The 21,447-nt window shown below is 35.7% G+C and overlaps 1 protein-coding gene across 7 annotated transcripts in view; it reads right to left on the reverse strand.

The window, feature by feature from the left end:
* The window catches only part of LOC106714967 (polypyrimidine tract-binding protein 1), a 348,985-nt gene that overhangs the window by 27,837 nt on the left and 299,701 nt on the right, over positions 1–21,447 (reverse strand). For all 7 annotated transcript variants that reach the window (XM_014508121.2, XM_014508118.2, XM_014508120.2 and 4 more), the window contains 2 exons: positions 13,128–13,229; positions 4,187–4,333 (listed from right to left, as the gene is read on the reverse strand). In XM_014508121.2, coding sequence (XP_014363607.1) covers positions 4,187–4,333; positions 13,128–13,229 — 249 coding nt within the window. The remainder of the gene's footprint in view (positions 1–4,186; positions 4,334–13,127; positions 13,230–21,447) is intronic.

Consider the following 21,447-nt stretch of genomic DNA (forward strand, 5'->3'; position numbering starts at 1 on the left):
GTACGGTTCTAGTTAATTGACAGGAGTGTGGATCCTATACTTTTCTACAATTTACTGCCCTACTTGGTGGTGGTGGTGTAAGTCGCATAGATGTTAATCAGTTAAGAAACGGCCAAAAGTCTGTCACTATTTTTGACAGATCGATGTAAAGTTTGTGACATTTTTTAATATATTTCATCAAACTTACAATTTGTGTTAAGGTAAAAAAGATTTATTTGCCAATACGTATACCGTGTTAGTTATAATCTGTTGTATATCTTTATTTACTTGGTACAAATGATATTGAAATTCCTACTGAAACATTGTAACATTCCGTTGCAACGCAAATCTCCGAATATCGAGTAGTAAATGGAAACAATTTTGAATCGTTTATAATTATTTAGACGAGGGCCCAGACAGTAAGCCTGTCAATGATGGAGCTACGCACCAGTGCGGGCTGAGTGCAACAATGTTTTCGCGTTTGATATAGTAATGGTGCAAAATTAATCGGCATCGATCGGCCCGAAGCTCTCAAACTACATAGCCTCTATCAATTTCTAAATGCTCTATGATATTACCGATTTTAGAGGAAACATTTAGCATAGCTGTGTACTATTTTATGTGTGCACCGCACACGACCGCAGGTTTCTGCTTTTGGCATTTGAACATGCCTGACCAACGTACAAAATACACCCGCCAGAGCGGTGTAGCATGCCGCAAATTAAATAGAATTTGTCTGGTGCTAATTAAAAAACAAATACCTGGTTGCGAAAAGCAAACAGAAGGAGTAATTTAAACAGATTGGTCTGCTTTTGCCGTAAACCACAATCGCTGCTAAAGCTCTTGTGTATAATGATAGTTTTCTTGTTAGCTTTATAAGTCGTGTATATAACTTTTTGTACGAAAACTTTAAAGATTTAATGCAATTAAAAATAATTTGGTTGGCCATAGATTTCATTTCAGGCATCAACCGAAACATTATGCACACGAAACGAGGCTGTGCACAAATTAATGGAAGCGTCGATGTGACACGAGTGTCGATCGTAATATAGTGTCAATGCCTCTTTCGTTTTAATCACCGAGAGTGGGGCGATTGTCCGCACCCACTCACATCAGTGTTTGCCCATCTCTCGACAGATGGCGCCTTTGTAACTGGACTCTCGGAGCTTTGGTTACCATCAAATACTTTCATCATCTTGACGAGGCCTATCAAAGGGCCGTTAGCACATCTGCGTAGGTATATATGTAGCATATACCATATACAGTGAAGTGTTGGTTATGCCTTAATTAATTATACGTAACACGTTCACCGGTTAACGTTAAGTGATTGCATCCTTTATATTGAAAATGGTCGTTGAATGCTATATTAAATTTTTACATAAAATGTTTAAATGTATATGACAGCAATATAAATTCAACCGGAGCGGGGAAATGCTTCGCCGCCTTTCAGCGGATTGCATCTTTAGCGCTTGAATGAAAAGACTCAGAAAATTTCATAACAAAAAAGCGAGCGAGGAGCTGTGACCGTTCATAAAAAGGGATTCGACTTGTTTCTCTTACTGGAAGAGAGATTGTTTTCCTTCACGGCGAGTTATATACGGGGGTGGATGTCATACTGGCTATTTATTAGACGGGATAACATTGTCGCGGCATCCGTCTCGACTGCTTCCCGTAATAAGATTTTTTTATCATTTTATTCCCCGGCTGTAAACTAACTCATTTTTAATTTGTCAGCCAGGACTCGTAAATTCTGCAATGCACGTGCTGCCTCGTCCCCGCCGACGTAAAACGCGCAGTTAACCGCCGGATGTCTCGCCTTAAACCATGTCCGTTTTCGCTCGGCACACCACGCACACAAGGATCTCGCAAATAACCGTTCAAATTAAATTTTAACTTTAAACTTAAGTCGGTAGTTCGTCGGTAGTTCTCAATAATTGTCTATTAGTTTTTAGTATTTTATATGCAATAGCGACCCGCCCCGGCTTCGCTCGGCAAAGGATATGGAACATTTAAGGAAATTTTAGCACAGTTCAGAAATACGATGTTTATTAATTTTTACTAAATTTGAGTTATAATAAATATAGGCCATAGCACCCGGGGATAGTGTAGCTTCCCAACAGTGAAATTATTTTTCAAATCGGGTCAGTAGTTTCGGAGCCTTTCATCTTTATACAACCGTTCCTTTTTATAATATTATTATAAGATATGCAAATATGTAATACGAGTAGTATAATTTCTTACATTTTTTACTTTGGAAGACTGAGGAAGCCTCCGAATCAAGTCAATAGAGACACATACATTTTTTTCTTATATCAATATTTAAGGATGTAAATATTAATATACTGGAGTGTGGATTTGTAATATTTGTGTAATAAAAATATCAAATATGTGTACATTATCAAGTTTCTGTTGATGTTGCGAACCCATCTATGTTCTACCGCAGAAGCCTCCTCGACCCAAATTGAAGATTATTTTCGACGTCGCCGATTTCCGCCAAATGTAATTTTCGATGAAATCTCATGTCTGGGTTAATTTCTTAACGACGACTATGTATGTTGTGATGTTTAAACAAATTACTAATTTCAGTGCGGCCTTGAGAAATATAGAATTTTATTCATAAACTACCGGCCGCCCGCGACTTCATCGCAGTATAACCTAAAAAATAACCTATGTCACTCATGCAAACATAAGTTGCAAAAGTCATCTTAAAATCGGTTGAGGCCTTTTGGAGATTACTCGGAACACACGCGGATTTGTGAACAGACAGTATTCGTAATAAATAACGCTACTACATCATGTATATGAAATATGATTATTTTATTTCGATATAGCATCCTACCAATTTTATTAGAATACATTTTTGAATTTTTTTATGAAAACGTGAAAAATTTAATGATAAGTATGTTGCAAACACACGACCTTTTCCACAAGCCTGTTGTGAGCGATAAAGGTGATACAATACGGAACGGACACTCTGGTGACCCGTGGCACAATGCAGCCTACTTGCGAACACCGCCCACTTGTTGTTATTCCGGCGCGCTTCCATTGTGACCGACTTATATTCCGTGTTCAACTTGTTAAATAAGACCATTCTTATCTGTTTGTTATTTTGGTTTTAAACAATATTATTGACAATGTAATAAAGCGAAAAAGCTCGTTAGCTTAAAAACGATATGCCAATAACTACCAATCAGCATTAAATTCCATGAAAATTTCTATTTGCATTTCCTGGGTCAAGAATTTTGGACGGATACTATGACAATTCGAACTAATCGAGTAAATTGCATGTCGTAAATTATAATACGAAAATGATCCTAAACATTACTAGAGTTGTATAGCACCTATAATAAATTATCTCTTTCAGTATAATTATTGTTAATTGTATTTTTATCAGGGTACTTAAATAAGAATAGTATTTCTGTGCTCGACCAAGTATAGATGTGAAGCAATGAAGCATGTTAAATATATTAATTTAATTCATGTTAAATGTATTGTAATTGGAACTCAAATATTGTTGAGTGCACCTGTATGTTGTCAAAATTCGTAACAATGAACGGGAAAACAATAAGCGAAACTATTTCAACGGACGAAAATTTTAAACGTGTGCTCTATTTGGGTAATGGATTATTTTCAGAGCAATTTGACGACGATTTTAATGAATTTGTTTATTGGCAAGTGATTTAGTCATTCTGCTTAAAATGATTAAAGACAATATTTAAATTAACTATCAAAATCAATGTAGAAAAAGTAAAATACCACGCGTATGACAAGTTTACGTAAGAAGATGAAATTTACAGAAAACTAGCAAGAAACATAGCACTAAGTACCAACATAGTGGAAATCTGATATCAAGAGTAATATTTTTAGTTCAATAGTTTTTATTTTTAATATTAATAAATAGCTCAAGCAAGTGCAGATTACATTTTAATGTAACTTTAACGTGTGTCGGAGAGCGTTCGCTACCAACTTGAGTGCTTTATCATGTTTTGTTATAGCTTTCAAATACACCTGTGACGCGGTGGATTCCAAACAATTAGATCTATTAGCTCAGGTAAGGTTTTGCACAAAAAAAAATTATATTATACGCTCAAGAAGTATTTCTAAGCCCTTACAAAGTTCTAAGTAAGTAAATTCTGCCGTTTTGTCCTAAAAAAAGGGGTACACACATCTACACAATGTTTGACGTTAACTAATTTACTGAACATACCTGATTTTTGCCTTTAAGGACCAGTACGTTGGTTACACGGCCGAAGGGCAGGCCCAGCTGTATGATTTCCGCCTCCGTGGTCTCGTTTGGTATGTTCCGGATATGGATGACGCGCGACGGCTTGCCCACGTTCTGCTCCAGTTTCACCTGCAACAAACACACACACACTATACTAGGGAATATTTAAATAGCTGTAATAGACAGTTAAAATCAGCTACGATGACATCAAAGAGACGTGCAATATTTGGTTGTGATAACCTATAATCTTCATAAACGACATCGTTTAGTATTGGCAGTTATATGCAGTTAAAACGCGATCTACGGTTTCTATTTTATTTGGAATTTTTTATTGTCTTACTCAGTCATTGGACACAAATCGCTAAAAAGTTTCCCTCCTTTGTAACTTGTTAGAATGCAAAACGTATTGCTATTCTTCGTACATGGTACAAAATAAACAACATTGTACAAGAAACAAACGTACTTATATATTTTACGTCAATCTTTTTCAACATCAATCAAGGGGGTCCGGAAGAAACAATCCGTCATCTTGGGACATCCGCCAAATTGTATTTATACCGCCTTATGCTATTCTATATGCTGCACTATTTCTTCCTAAACCCATTTCCCTTAATCGTTTTATTGTTTATTGGCTAATTCTAGCGGCATAAATGTTAAATTTATGATGTTAAAATGTTTACCAAGAAAATATATACTGTTAGGACTGTTGAGGGTAGTCTCACAAAAAAAAGGTTTTATAAAGAAGCGTGCACTGCTGCTCGAGACAGTCTCTTTCCATCCGTCATTGCGGAACGTCTGACATTTTTGTTTATTTACGTTCGGTTTGAGTTTATACTACAGCGAGGATTATTATGAAGTAGAGTTAAATTCATTATTTCGCTGTTAGTTTAATTCTTTTAAAATACTTTTGCATCAAATATCTTACATCAGAAGTGGGATAGGATCCGCGTGATTCTATCCACTTTGCTCACTCTGTGTTTGTGTTTGCATTTTCGTGAAAATAAATGCAAAGAGAAAAATGTCAGATCGTTACCGTGATAATCGTTGTAGTCGCAGTAAGTTGAGTCGATATCAAAGTCGTACCAGTGTTCGCGAAACAAGGGTAGCGTGGACCAAGCCGTGTATTCTGTATGGGAATATGTGAGTAGTGAGGCTCACACGCTGTCTGTGTATTTCACAGCAGACAGGATTGTGGACGCGATCTATTCAATTTGTACTGCGGTAAGATTGAACCAATATTTTTATATTTCAAGTTTTGATGCCAAATAAGTCAACATCAGACTTTTCATTTAATTTAAACATGTGTTCTTTACTAAAGACTGAAATTGAATACCTCGATCAGTTTATTAGTGAGGGTCAGGTAAGGCCGAGTCGTGGCAAGATTTAACACGTTACATGCCAATATGATTTTTTCATTTTAAAGTAAACTTGTAAGGCTAGTCGGTTGCACTGAGTGTGTTAAGCCATTACCTGAGTCAGGCGTATGTCATTATGTCGTAATAGTCATTGATGCCCTTTATTAGTTCAGTTTGTTTTGTCCATGTATTGTCGAGATGCTCAGCGTTGCGTAGACTGCGGGATACCCAACTGCAGAAGTGAGATTGTGAACGGAATGTAAAACGTTCTGTATCAGGAGATGCTTCTAGGGTATTTTCAGGACTGACAAACTGCGGGTTGCCATTAATATCATGTAGAGGACGGACTGCGGGACGCTTGCCCTACATGGTGCCACGGTGAGGGGAGTGGACTCCCGAGACATGCTCTGCTTTTTTTTAACGGTGAGACATCTTATGTTCGTATGACACGCAAACGTCGTGCCTATGTTATACGAACGATTGTGTGATACTACTTGCGTATAATAAGCGAACGTCGTGCCTATGTTATACGAGTAGTTATGTATCTGACATGTGTGTAATAAGCGAACGTCGTGCCTATGTTATGCACATGTAGATGACACATGATATGCGAACGTCGTGCCTATGTCATGTGCTGAAATCATTTGTGTAGATGAACTATGCAAACGTCGTGCCTATGGTTCAGTATGTTGTTGTAAACGAACTATGCAAACGTCGTGCCTATGGTTCACTATGTTGTTGTAAACGAACTATGCAAACGTCGTGCCTATGGTTCAGTATGTTGTTGTAAACGAACTATGCAAACGTCGTGCCTATGGTTCACTATGTTGTTGTAAACGAACTATGCAAACGTCGTGCCTATGGTTCACTATGTTGTTGTAAACGAACTATGCAAACGTCGTGCCTATGGTTCAGTATGTTGTTGTAAACGAACTATGCAAACGTCGTGCCTATGGTTCACTATGTTGTTGTAAACGAACTATGCAAACGTCGTGCCTATGGTTCACTATGTTGTTGTAAACGAACTATGCAAACGTCGTGCCTATGGTTCACTATGTTGTTGTAAACGAACTATGCAAACGTCGTGCCTATGGTTCACTATGTTGTTGTAAACGAACTATGCAAACGTCGTGCCTATGGTTCGCAAAGTTGCAAAGAAGTGCAGGAGGACGAGGACGTCCTCCAGTCAGGAGAGGCCGTGTTAGGACTGTTGAGGGTAGTCTCACAAAAAAAAGGTTTTATAAAGAAGCGTGCACTGCTGCTCGAGACAGTCTCTTTCCATCCGTCATTGCGGAACGTCTGACATTTTTGTTTATTTACGTTCGGTTTGAGTTTATACTACGCGAGGATTATTATGAAGTAGAGTTAAATTCATTATTTCGCTGTTAGTTTAATTCTTTTAAAATACTTTTGCATCAAATATCTTACAATACAATTATTACATACTATATACATGTTAAATGACTAAAAACATGATCTCGTCATTTTTTACAATGATATGGACCAAGTTACAAAGATATAAGTAACATAATATAATTCATCTCAAAAATCTAATTCCATGGTAAAACACTAAACAGGATGAATCCAACAATGATACTTCATACATCTCGTTACATAAACGTTAATGTTGGAGAAATGTCAAAGGCAGTACGTGTATTGTTTGTACAAAATTACGTGGAATGTGAGTCTAAACGGCGAACAAAATGACCGCTCTAATATACGTAAATAAAGCTAGTTATTGTTCGCGGGAAGAGCCGGTTGGATAATTGAAAAGTCGATGTAGTATAATTGTCGAGGCTTATCGGACCGGGCCCGATGTGGGCGCCATTGTTCCCCGGAGAGCCTTTTGATTACGCCACTGGCCCGAACCGTAGCCCCGAATATAATGTAGCTTTATATGACACTTCACTTTCTATTGAGGTGAAAAGAGCGAGCGCGGTGAGTTTTTGCCATTAATGTTAAGTACGATCCCCTGTTAAGTAAAAATCATGGCAGTTATTAAGTAAGTTGTTTTATCGAAAATAAATTAATAGCCGCCGTATGTTATTTAAAGGTTCTGTATTGTAATATAATTTTAGTTTCATAATGCATTCATAGAATTGGGGCTACGGGACTAAAGAAGTCTATTTCGATAATAGGAATATCGTAAAGTCTACATCAAAAGAGGCAAATCTCCGTAAGAAAACAAATATTTTTTTCCAAACAGACTTGTGAAAGGGAGGAATAAATCGCGGAACAGATTCGCCCACCTTTAGGGTCCGCGACGATATTTTCTCTTCTGGCGAAGGAAAACGAGTGGTACGTAAAACGCGAAGAAGGACGTTACTTTCGTTGGGTCAGAAAATCTGCGAGAATGTTTTCCACATCAGACACTTTAAATCATCCGCATGGTCTCACATTTCATCCATAAATATTAAATTTTGGCTTGGCTGCTGGAATAGAAAAAAAGAGATATTGTGAAGACATTTCCCGGAATCGGTCAATTTTCCCGATGATCGCGCAGCTTGTGTTTATTGAAATATTATTTTTCAGTTCGTCGCCCGCATGATTTTATGTCAATGCCAAGGTATTTTTGTGTCACTAAAATTCTGGTAAATTACTTTTTACATTAGTACTTTAGACATAAATACTTAATTTTCATTATGTGAAGGTCTTTTAAATAACATCAACTTCAATGAGAGTATGAAGGTACAATATTATATGTATTTCGTATAACAAATACTTCATGTAAAATGCGACCGAAACTTCGGTAAAGAGCAGTAAGAAAGGCTTAAGCTCCTTGCGGCAGCCCAAAGGTCAGTCAGGTTGTCTGAACCTCCGAGACTTTAGATGGCTCCTCGGGACGAATTTTGTTAATATTACATTAGATTTATATTATCATTCATAGAGATATGTAATGCTTATATTTTAAAAAGACATTACATGCAACCTCAATTCATTATTAATAACATAACAAAATAACCTTGGCAATACATTCATTAAATAATATTTATACATCAAGATTGCGTCTACTACCGCTTATTAATACGTTGTGACTTTGGACAAAATGCTTTCAAAGTGCTGTCATCTAACAAATATTAACAAAATAAAACCAAAATAAGCTACATTTCCGAAATTGTAGGTAGTAAAAAAAACATTAAAATCGAAATAAAGGTGATAGAATATTTTGCAAGTTTGTAAGTTGTTAACATTAAGTGGTCTTTATCACAACAAAACAGTTCGATAAGTTATAAGATAAAGTCTTTCAGCATCGACTACCTCTGAAATAATTGTGATTTAGAGCGGAGTTCTCTAGTGGATGAACTTTAGCAAAGTTTGACGACTACTCATAGATTGAGTGCGATTAAAGAAAGCTTAGCGTTTGCGGGATTAAGCTGCAACATTTCACCACTACATTTTTTAATGTAAAGCATAGGAAAAAGAATGATTTCAAGATATTTAAAATAAATAACGATGTAATAAGTTATGATATAATATAGTTAGTAAATATTACACATATGTCTGATGTAATTTGTACATGTCTTTAATTGGTATACATATTATGCAAAACGTATCAGTGAATTTTTTTACCCGTTTCTATTTAATATGTATACCGTTGGCGTTTTCGTTCGGGCCGGATTTCGCTTTCTGATCTTATTGCTTACAATTATTTTAAACTCATCAAGCTCGTAACTTGAGGCAAACGCTAAAAGTTACTAAGGCTGTTAAAATTTCAAGACTATTATTAGGTACACCAGAAATCGCTGTAGCTAGATCCGGCGGAACTTTTAATTGGCGCGCCGCGGGATATTGTTAATTGAGTCATTTTTATTTTTCATTAACGGCTATACATTGAGAATTTTAGCAGTAATAAAGAAATAGCTGCCTTTAATATTAATCCGTCCGAAAACACGAGGCACTTGTGACTAAGTGTTCCGCATTTTGATTCTTAGAAATGAATCTATGAGTGAATTCGACTGAACGATAGTAGGTATCTAAAAAGTGGTATTACGTTCGAATTTACGTGGTATTATGAGTTATGATTGCAGTTTATTTTCCATCTACGTTGAAAATTGGTCATCATCCAAGATATAAGGCGAATAAACAGGCAGTGGCATATAATTTGGTGTTGTGATAAATAAAATATTATTTAATACAGTGTTAAAAGATGACCAAATTAGCTATCATACTCGACCACACTTAATTAACATAATTCGGGAAGAACAGAAGACAAGGCGAGGCATGTCGAACGATAGTCCCAATTTAATTAGACAAACTCGTAAATGCTTAAGTAGCGCTAAACGCAAGGGTCTTTGGAAGCATTCGCTGATTTGATTGATCTACACATTTCTCTACGTTTTTACAGACCGAGGTCAGAAAAATGAAGGAAAAAGTATAGAACATAATTAATTACTTTATGTGGACATTAATGACCCGGTCAAAGGGGACGGAGCTTTATTAGTGTGTTTTTCGCAAATACTTTTGCGATGTTATGTAGTAACGGTGTATTAGGGAGGTCCCACTTACGAAAATTACATGAAAAAATATAAAAGCTTGTTTTTGTAGTAGCTATAAAATACCAAAGAGTTAACGTTTTATTGTCTGCTTCACGAAATATTGTTCAGAGAATAAAAAGACCAGTGAAGTTATATTTTAATATTTCCCTAGCAAAAGGTGTCCCACAAATAATACGAAAAAAATACTCTTAAAAACGAGTCGTCATTCCGCTGATGGATTCTAAATGAATATTCAGGACGACAAAGGAGAAGGGGTGTCGCGAAAAAGCAGTTTAAATTTTCGCAACGAAAAAAGTCTACGCAATCGCAGATCCATAAAAACCCATTGCAAATAAATAACCAACGTAGGGGCACGTCTCTATTTAATTATGAATTAAGGCCGAGCTGTAACGAGATCACAATGTAATTAAGATTACCGCGGCGAGGTTTTTCAGAGCGAGCGCCCCAACAAGTGAGAGTAAATGGTCGGCAAAACTAACACGTAGAACTTGATTTTCTCACAGTGAAAATAAAAATAAGGCAAGTATAATAAGTTACACGCTTTACTGGTCGATTTGCGAAATGTTTTGATTCAACATTTATTACCTGCCTGATACGAATTAGAAAAAAAATCGTGATTATTATGTCTCGAACTAGTGAAAGGTACTCTTGCAAAAAAAAAAATTACAATTTTAGCAATTCAAAATGTAAAGAGGTTTAAATTTCATAGTTTTCTTTTACACAACCAAACATCAACACTGTCTGTTTACATAAATCTTTGTACTTATGAACTATGAAAGAAGTCGGACACTTTCCAGTAGTATGCTCGTGTATATACACGCATTCCATCAGTGAGATAACACATATTAAGTCTATCAAATGTTACATACGAATAAATACGAATATAATTGCAATAATTTTATTAACATTTAGTGCAGATTCAATAGTGGTTTAAAGCGTGAATCATTTATATTGAATCTTATAGAAAAAACATCGATAAAACGCGTGCTATTTAACACGAGTTAACCAAAGCCAAGGTAATTTATAAAATTAGCGTTAAGTATTAGATAACGTTAAGTTTAATTATTTTCAATTAAGCATTTTCTTTTCTGTTGTCTAAGAAATAATAATTCAATAAAAATCGTTATTTTAGTCCACTCAAGTAGAGAATATTGAAGTGAGAGATTATAAAAATAAAACAATAGAAAAGGTGAAATAGAACTTTCAGTGAATATTTCGCATAAATATGAAAAACATGCAAATGAAAATCTCCAAAGTGGCATGTTTTTGGCTGTGTAAACTCATTGTACGACTGTAAGCAAAGCAAATGTTTTATTTTATATTTAAGGTAATTTAGATTGCATGGATGAAATTAACTTTTTCAAATAAGTTTTGTTTGAGTATATGTAGGAAATACAGTCAAGTTGAAGGTAAATTGAAAAAAAAAATCCCTCTCAAAGCCCGCAAGGGACGTCTTTTATGCCACGTTGGGTTTTTACGAAGGCCCTTTTATTTAATAATTGTGTCAGTTTCAAGATTTGTTTGACTAATTTTCTTTTAACGTAATTATTATTAGTTCAAAGTTTGTTTTATCAAAATTAAGACATCGAACAAACTTTTTTACCATCATTTCAAAAGTATTTATTTATTTGTTTTAATTTCTAATTTAAATTCATTTTTTCATGATATTTATGAATTTCTTAAGGTAAAAAATATGAAAACGTAATTCTACTGGTACTGGAAAATTCAATTTGCATTTCTCGGCAAACCTATTCACGTATGAACTTCTTAATGCGTCGTAGGATCGAAGAAGCTGAATCAAATACGTTCGCTTATATGCATGTAGTATAAATAAAATTTCTATCATGAAAGTTTAATATTTAACATTTGTCGCAACATGAAATGTGCTCAATTTGATTTCTTTAAGCATTATTTTTCGAAATCCTGGTGTTAATTGCTCTTACTGTCACACTTTGACAGCGCACGCGACTGCTATAATTAGTTATCAGAAAGAACAGTTTCCATTGGACCTGCTGCAATTCTCATAGAAAAAACTTGTCTTGCTCGACAGGAGCCAGTAGAAAAGGCTAATAAAGGATAAATTAAAAGATTTAGTAATAGAAAGAGTAAAATGTCCCTTCGGAACAAGGTGACACTCTATAAATCAGTAGTTCGTCCCGTCATGACATATGCTAGTCCGGTATTCGCGCACATCGCCCCGAAACAAATACATCGACTTCAGGTGATTCAGAATAGATTCATGCGTAGAGCCACGGGAGCCCCGTGGTACATGCGCAACAGCAATCTTCATATAGATTTGGACTTGCCCACCATTGCCCAACACCTGAAGTTGGCGTCGCGTCGTTATTTTGACTCTGCCGTCGGTCATCCTAATCCGCTAGTTGTAGGTGCCGCCACCTACAATCCAATCGCGCTCGGTAAGTTTCGTCGGGATTACCGTAGACCTAGGCACGTTCTTGACTTTCAAGACGATGCAATTACTATCGCCCAGGCTAAGCTCAAACATCACAAACAGATCACACGCCGCAGTCGATGTCGGCTGCGACAATCATTCTCGCGATACGGCCTCATAGCAGGCAGGTTTTCTCCTATTAATAGTAGAAGCGTTGCTGGAGTTTCTTCCGCCACTTCTTCTCCCAGCGCTAACGCTTTCCGAAGTGGTAGTAATGTTAGCTGTATTAATAATAGCAATCAGATAATAGCAACCGATCAAGCCGAGGTTCGGCCCTCTCGGGCACCCTTGAATCGGAATGCTAAACGCGTAATGAGTGACAGCCCAAGCCGAGGTCCCCTCTCGGGGGCCCTTGCGCCCAGTCACTCCATGGAGCGTCCACCGAAGCGACCTAAGAGCTCGGTGACCTCCCAATCCGGTAATAATAACGAAGTAACAGCCCGAGCCGAGGCTCCTGAAGGAGCCCTCGAGCCTAGTTACTCTTAAACGAGGTTTAGGCTAAGCGCCATCTGCGCCCGGCCACCTCAAGCCCGGTGAAACTGTAAATGCCTCCTCAAGGCAAACAGTGACTACTCAGTCACAAAAAAAAAAAAAAAAAAAAAAAAAAATTTAGTAGTTACCTTTTTGGCGGCCGAATCTTGATTGTTGTTATCCGCATGGTGTGGAGCGGCGGGCGCCATGACGGTGACGCCACTCTGCGAAAGAAGCTCGTCGGAGCCCCTCTGCGAACAAATAAATATACTGTTAATGCACGACAATTATTATCAACCATATGTCTATGTTTAGTTTTTATATTTATGCTTAGATGGAATAGCACTAATGGACTTAAATAATTGTTGTTTCAATGCACTTATCGACCTTGACACGTTAATGGTATATTCTTCAAATTAGTCATTGGAAATGTCGAATCGTCGTAATTATGACAAAACAAAAACAAAGCACATGTCACGCGACGGCGGATAGTCCGCGCCTCTTTGTGGATCAATCTCAATTTAAGGCGATGAAATGACAGGCTTCAGCAGTTAAACGCACCGGGTTAAAGTATAAATCACCGGGCGTAATAAGGCAAATGTACAAATAACTGATGGTATGCTGTGCATGCGAATCTCGCTCTAAGGGAACCTCAGTTGAAAATGTCGCTGTGACTCCACCTGGCGACACGTTGTTATGGACATCCGTCACTTCGTAGACTTAATAAGATCCACATGCTTTACCCATATTAAACGAAAGGGGAATATGGAGAAGAATTGCATTAATTATTAAAATGTAAGCAACGAAATTGTAAATATATCCGACATAACGTTAACAAACACGGGACTTTATTCTCATCATTTTTATCGCAACAATAGGGGAAATTTCCAAATATTCCTCTCCTCGTCTTTCAATTGTAACAGGCTGCCAATTGAAATGTTGGCAACTGAAATGTGTATTAGAATTATTTCTTCCATAACAATTTGCATAATAGAATAAAAAGATTACGGTAACAGCGGGATTCTTATTTTACGACATAAACCTTTCATTGTAGAAAAAAAAACCGTTTTCTCCGAAATAAAACCAACACGAGGTCCAATTCCTTGGAGTAATTTCGTAGAGCGCGTGTAATAATTGCTCGAAATTAAATAACATTTTTCACAACAAAGAAACAACGCGGATGAATTTTTTTTACCGAAATGGCTGATTGTGTTAAAAAATAAAGCATCTTTCGTTTTCATAACAATTTTTCAAGTTAATGAAGAGTGATGTTGGAACCCAACAAAAGAGAGATTTGAGTATTACCCACAAGAACTGCGACAACACAATCAAACTAACTGAGCTCGTCTCAGTCCATGCTTGAAAATAAACCGAAACTAATTGGGATGTTTTCATTATTGAAAACGTATAATTATTGTTTATCATCAATCAATTTAATTAACTCAATTTGAATGTTTATTTACTTTTTTACTCTCTAAGCTCTTCTCTTATAAAAAAAATAGAGAAGACGAGACGAGTAGATGATCATTGACGCTCATGGACGTCCGCTACACCAGAGGTATAGTAATATAGGAATACTCACAGATAATAAACATTACATAAGCTATGTAACAAATTCGACTTATGTGTTGTTTCATTGGATGCCCTACGTCGCCGTATTTGTCGCTCCAACGCACGCGCCGCGCTAAAGCGACGTCTCCTTGTTAGCGTCATATTATCAGCCATGCTGCTCATAATCATTATTTTATATAACTATAATTAAAATTATTTAGCTCATTGAATCTTATAAAACATTATAATAAATTATAATAATTGTACTCAAAATCTCAAAAAGTATGAATTGGCATGGAAAGAAAAAGTTTCGCTGCTAAATTAAATGATAACTAATTCATATTACAAACACGAGCGACCTTCTTATATCTTCTACCTTCTACTACGAATACGATCATATAAATCCTTCAAACGAACATCCACAAGAGTAATAATAATAATAGAAACATGTAAGTTTGAATAAGACCGGGGTAAAATCAATCCCTTATTGGCTCTCCGCGATGTGTTTGGTTTTGCTCACGAAAGAAAACTCTATATTTTCTCGATCAAAATATATTGAAATGTTTCTACAATATGTCATTTGAATGAATGTGATATAAGGACCCTTCGTATCAGAATATAATCAGAAATAAAATATACATGAAAGGTTTGATTTACTTAGATCAAGCGAGCAAACGTGGTTGGCCCTTTTAAAGCTCCGTTCTCTTTTCAAAAAGATATTCTTTAAAAGGAAAACGTAACAATACGATAAATTAAAGATTAATAAATAGCTGACAAATGAATAGCAAAGAAAAATAATACGTGGAACCGTATACAGAATTTTAAGTTTTTTCTTACATGTTTTCTCAGTAAAATAAATATTATTTTTTACGGTGTACTCCTTAAGGGAAAAAACGGGACAATCATTGTTGCGAATCGATATGTGTAATCTATTAGTGATATTAAAATGTATTACGAAAAAACTTGGAGATGGGACGGTCAGAATTACTGACATCGCAGAAGGGACGCGCTAATCTGCTGAGTGCTTGAATCAATATAACGTTAAATTTCTCTCACATTTTAAGCATAGTTTAATGAAAAGAGCAATTAAAAAAGGGATATTGGATAATTTAATCAATAAGACATTATTAAAACTTTCTTAAGCACACAAGAGTATTTTCATATCACAAGAATTGATGTTGAATATTTCAAGATGTTATTCGTAAATAAAATATTAATATATCAGTTTTTGTCCCGGATATAGTGGAATAAAACCGTCAGGCCCAGATCTCACTTGCGATTTTTATGAAGACCATAAACAAGGACGATAAACAACTATCGATGTTGTATGAAATATTTATTAAGCCGCTAACTCCATTCAAGTCGTTAATCGATTCCTGTTCCAATAAACGGCTGAAGTTTGCCAACTTTCCTCATTACGAATTAGGTATTTAGAAATAGCCGGAGCTATTATCTACAGCAAGAATATTATTAATTGATAATCAGAAATATTTTGTCTCATGCCTTAATAGTGAAAAAGTAATTATTTTAAATTATGTTTCTTCGCAAAATGGAAGATTTTATTGGTCCAGTGTAAAGCGACTAAAATTATTTTGTGTAATATTTTGCCATCGAGCTATTTAACATTGGAAGCCGAAATCCCAATACTCTTTAAATTCACCTATTGTATCAGGATTTTTTATTAGTTTATGCAACTTGCTCAAATATTTGGAAAATAGACAGAACTGACCTCGTAGCCTATAGGTAGTATCGTGATGAACTAGACAGATTTATAACACGATAAACGTAAGCTTAATATTAGCTAAAAATCATACCTAAAATTAATATCATAAATTATGTCCAATGGCAAAGGTAAATTAATTTGTATGTTATATTTTAACATCATAACCTTCAATAATTTTTGCAGCCGGTGTAATTTAAAGCCAAATACATAAAAATACAAATAAAAATTACGTAATACCGCAGCCCGTCCACTATTTGTGCGGTAAAATAAAATCGTGGCGAGAGGAAATAAGAAGGTTTACGATAGGGATGAAAAATCTCTTCGGCATTTATGACGTTATTGTTACTGAGAGCGTGTGTTGCTAATATGGAAAAGAATAAAAGAGTATAATAAGCGGCAAAGCTGAAGGGAGTCTTGTGTATTGTTAATTCACGACTTTATAGTCCGATCTGACTCGAGTCGTCTAAATTATTTAATTTAATAAGCGCTTTAAAAAACACCGTAAATGTTTTTACAGGACATAATATACTTTTCATTATGAACCGTGCGTTGCTGGCGATGTTTTATATTAATTTTATATGGACTTGCTTCTATTATGCTATCCTAACAATGCCACATTAATATAACATTTGCTTCCTTTATTTGTTGGGATTTAGATGTGTTTAAATCTTTGTTGTTTCATTTGGTATTGTTTTATTTGGTTTATGGTATACTATTAGCGCGTTGATTCTCAGTCAATTGTATTTCATAAATAAGATCTATATATAAAACTATTCGGACAATTATTTAGTTGATTTTTCTTTTATCTCTACGTTTACGGTTACTAACTTTGTAGCAATGAATGTATATTTTTCTGTGAGATGTTAGTTTATATTTAAAAGCGGGTGGTATGATAGACGCGGTGCACTTTCTCGTTTGATTCTTAATATCATTTCGCCGTGCTCCGTGCGCCTCTCAGTGAGATGTCGAAATTAACGATCTTGATAATATTTGTTGGCTCAGCGCTGCCTGCGCTCCTGCTCGTAATTAATTGCGTTAATTTGTTCTGCGCTTATAACGGACATTTGTCAAGCGCCTGGCCCGCGCCTGAGCATTTCCTCACCCACTTCATAATCGATTCTACCAAGAACAGATTAACGATCGAATACTTCATAAACTGTTTATCACTTCGTTTGAATCAAGAAAAACTATTTACATTTCAGTTGTAAACAATTTAAACTCAAAACTGCAACAAATTGATGAGAGACAATACGATGTAAAAGTTAACATTTCTCATCACGAGTACGACGCAAACCTCTTAGCCCCTGAACAATATACAGGAGACATTACTCGCTGTCACAAGTCTACTTTATAGGGAAAGTAGGAGCGGAGAGTTTGTGTGAACAAAGTTGCGAAGGCTGGTTACTTTAGTAATGAATAGAGACGTCAGACGTTAACCGCTTCTAAAGAGCAACTCGCATACCATTTTAACTTTACCTCCACGATAACTAAACTATGTTGACCTAACAGTGGGCTCGATACAACAAACTCTTGACTTTCTACTTACAACTTGTACATTTAATGAGCGGCAATTAAACATCCGTGCACCGGGACCGCCTCGCCGCGTACTATCATTGTGCAACTTGTGAAGATAACAGTATTGTTCCACTTCTAAACTTAATACACCGACTATTTACGATATGGTTTTAGTTAAACTAATCTCGCTCTAAGAACTTTAACTATAAAAGTAAACATTATGAGAGGAAAGAATTTCCGATGTTTATTGTTTGCGTGCAACAAAATTAGCAAATATTACCACTGATATATCAAAACAATCCGACGTTCTTACGGTGAAGGAAAACATCGTGATGCAACCTGCTCATATCTGAGAAGAAATTCAATGATATGTGTGAAGTCAACCAACCCGCTCTTGGCCAGCGTGGTTGACTATGGCCTAGTCACCCCTAACTTGGGGTAGGCTCCGAGCCCCTCAGTAGGGACGTATAGTGAGCTGATGATGATGATGATGATGATCAAAACAATCGTACTCAAAATTATAATATAACAAACAAAGTAAATACGAAAAAGGAAACTGAAAAGTGACATAAATTTTAAAACGAAATATACGTAGAATTTACAGCAAAGAGGGTATACTGTACTGTGTTTTTATAATTTTCGTCAATAGAATTAATCGTGAGTGCGTGTTGTTTGAGCGAGATTGAGTTACTTCCTGGGATCCAATAAAGCCTAATGTCACTGTAAGAAACGTGTTAATGACCGCTATTTATCTGCGCGTCCGGTGTGGTGCGCGCAAGGGAACGACGCGGTGGCGGGCCATGCGTGAGAATTATTGCACATCTGCCGCCACAAACATCACTGCCGCTGCCTTCAGTCTAATTTACGACTCTTTGTAAATTAAAAAACAATTAGCTTAAGTGAAATATTTTTTTTATCAAGGGTAAAAGAAGCAAGACTTTCATTTGCATAAGAAAGTCTCGTTATATATATCTGTACGTTATTTTGTTATATTTTATGTAATTAGCTCAGTAATTTCTAATCTGCTGTTTGTATCGCGAAAACCTGGTATACCTGGTATATCTGCTTGGTCGTTGAAAATAGCGTTTATTTCTTGCCCACCTTGTTGTAACAGTTATCATTATGTCGATTTTTACTTCACACTGTACTATTAAACAGTATATTACGGTTAATTCCTTCATAAATACGCATGACATATCCAAAATTTGTTTAACAGTTCTGTAAACGTGCCCTTTGTGACCTGCACTAATGTATTTGATGTTAGGTAGAAACAAAGACGTCTTACAGTTGTTGCGAGTTGTGCAGAGCCAGTGAATGCTGCGACGAGATGGCCCGGCCAGCTCCTAATGAGAAACTATTAAACTCCAACGGAACATTTGTCTTGTTAATGCTAATATTCAATTCTCCGAGCGGGCTTACTTGCTCTTAGTTCTGACCACGTGTATTAGTTCGACCTTACTCTACTATAGCTCTCTTGACGAACAAATTTTAAACAGGCAACATCCATTACCATTTTACATTTTGTTGCTTGTTTAATTATGAATTCATTATTTAATCTTTTCAGCTAAAACTTTGGATAAGAATTGTTATTATAATAATAATAATAAGCCCTTTTATTTCCATATTTACAATTGCATTTTATTAGTATTGTTAGTTTTAAACTTATTTTAGTTATTAGTATTGTTAGTCTGTTATATTCAAATATGGATCCCACTTTGGGTAAAGGCCTCCTCCATCTTCTTCCAGCCTGTTCTGTTTTTGCTGAGAGTGAACCAATCTTTCCCTGTTACTTCGGTTATATCATCAGTCCACCGTTTTATTGGTCTAATAACTTTCCTTTTCCCTACTGGTCTTTTCCATCTTGTAGCTTCTAAAGTCCATCTGTTGTCAGTCAATCGTGATATATGACCAGCCCATTGCCATTTTAATTTTAGCGCCTGCATTAATGCATCAGTTAGCTTGGTTCTTTGTCTGATGTTTTCACTTGAAATTTTATGTATCTTCCTTATGTTTAGTATGCTCCTCTCCATTGCACGTTGCGTTCTTATTATCTTTTGTCTAGCATTCTTAGTAAAAGTCCATGTTTGGCAACCGTACAACAGAGAAGGTAGTAGGCATGTCTCAACCACAATACGCTTCATATTTATGCTATAGTTTTAAGTTAGAATTGTTATTAAGTTATTCTAATAAATGGAAAGAAATGGTAAAAGATATCACAGTGTTACTTTGAAGTATATTATTTTTCTCCAAAGTTGTGATCAAAAATGTGTACAATCGTTATGATCAGACTAAGAACGAGATTGATAAATGAAATGAAATATATTGACTAATGTCATTTTACATGGTTATTAAATGAAGCTTTTTTGCCTTTTCAAAAAAAAAAAAGCTGAAAACCATATTCCTAACAAAAGGCAAATTTCCGTGTTCTGTCTATACCAAAACAGAATATACACAATCGAAATCTGTGGACTTGGGAACGAAAACAAATAGATTCTTTATGGCAATGCAGGAAGGTAACAATTCACCCCTCAATTGGCCGTGCGGAGTCTAAAGCGATTGTAATTTTGTCTGGAAATATTCCACCTTTTCATATTTTCCTTTTGCCTTCCAAATATTATACCGAGCCCGATACACGGCCGCGATTTTCTCTGTTATTTCAAGCGCTCCCACTCCTCTGTGATTTAGTATATCGGTGCGTGAGACGGCGACAGTTTAACAAATATACGAACGTCACTTGACATTTTCTTTTACAATTTACATATGTAAATTATACATAAATACTACCATCAATATAAACAAATGTTTTACTTTATCATAAGAAAGTATCATAAGAAAGAAACACTACAGGTAATAATGGTTTCGTACTTCAAGAAGAATTAAATAACGACCCGTGCTGAGCTTTATAAGTAACTTTTAAAAATGTAATGCACTCAGCTGATTCACAAATCTAGAGGAACTTCTAGGTGCTTTTTCAAAACACAGTAACCAAGAACCAAATAGATGCTTTACGGAATCACGATACTATATACTGCAATATTTTCAATTTCTTTACAAAAACTACTGAATCGATTTTAAAATTTACTTTTGTACTAAAATTTTGAAGTATTATGAGCGAAAGAACACAATATCTGTATTGTTTGAGTTTTAATATTATACTTGAAATTAAAAATAAAATATATATTATAATAAGAATATTGTTAAATTCCAAAGGCGATGATTCAATAAAAATATAGTTAAATAAGAAATAGAAGGAAGTACTTTAAACAGTTGAAATAATTTAACTAGAAATATAGAAAGCTAAAATATCTGAAGGATGGTTCAAAGGCAATGCTGTGTTTACACTTTGTCTCTGTGCGTTGCGTGGTGCCGCACAGCCTCAGATATTTAACCGCCGCCGGCGCTCCGGAAAGATAAATACAAACCGCTGTGATTTAAATACTTTTTCGTTCTTCTCGCTTCCGCACCGAGACTTGTTTCAATTGAAGGGTTTGATACATCGAATGTTAGTGTTCGAATACTTCATAAACTGTTTAACTGACTTACTTAGCATTTTCGAAATTTAACTAACGGTCTCACTTTATTGTAATGATAACTGACGTTCTCATAGTCGTTAATTGGTTAATAAGGGAGGCCTGACTTTACTAAGATTTACTAAGTCTGTACTACCACTTTAAGGCTGT

This window comes from Papilio machaon, chromosome 6, assembly GCF_912999745.1.
Source record: "Papilio machaon chromosome 6, ilPapMach1.1, whole genome shotgun sequence".
Classification (NCBI taxonomy): domain Eukaryota; kingdom Metazoa; phylum Arthropoda; class Insecta; order Lepidoptera; family Papilionidae; genus Papilio; species Papilio machaon.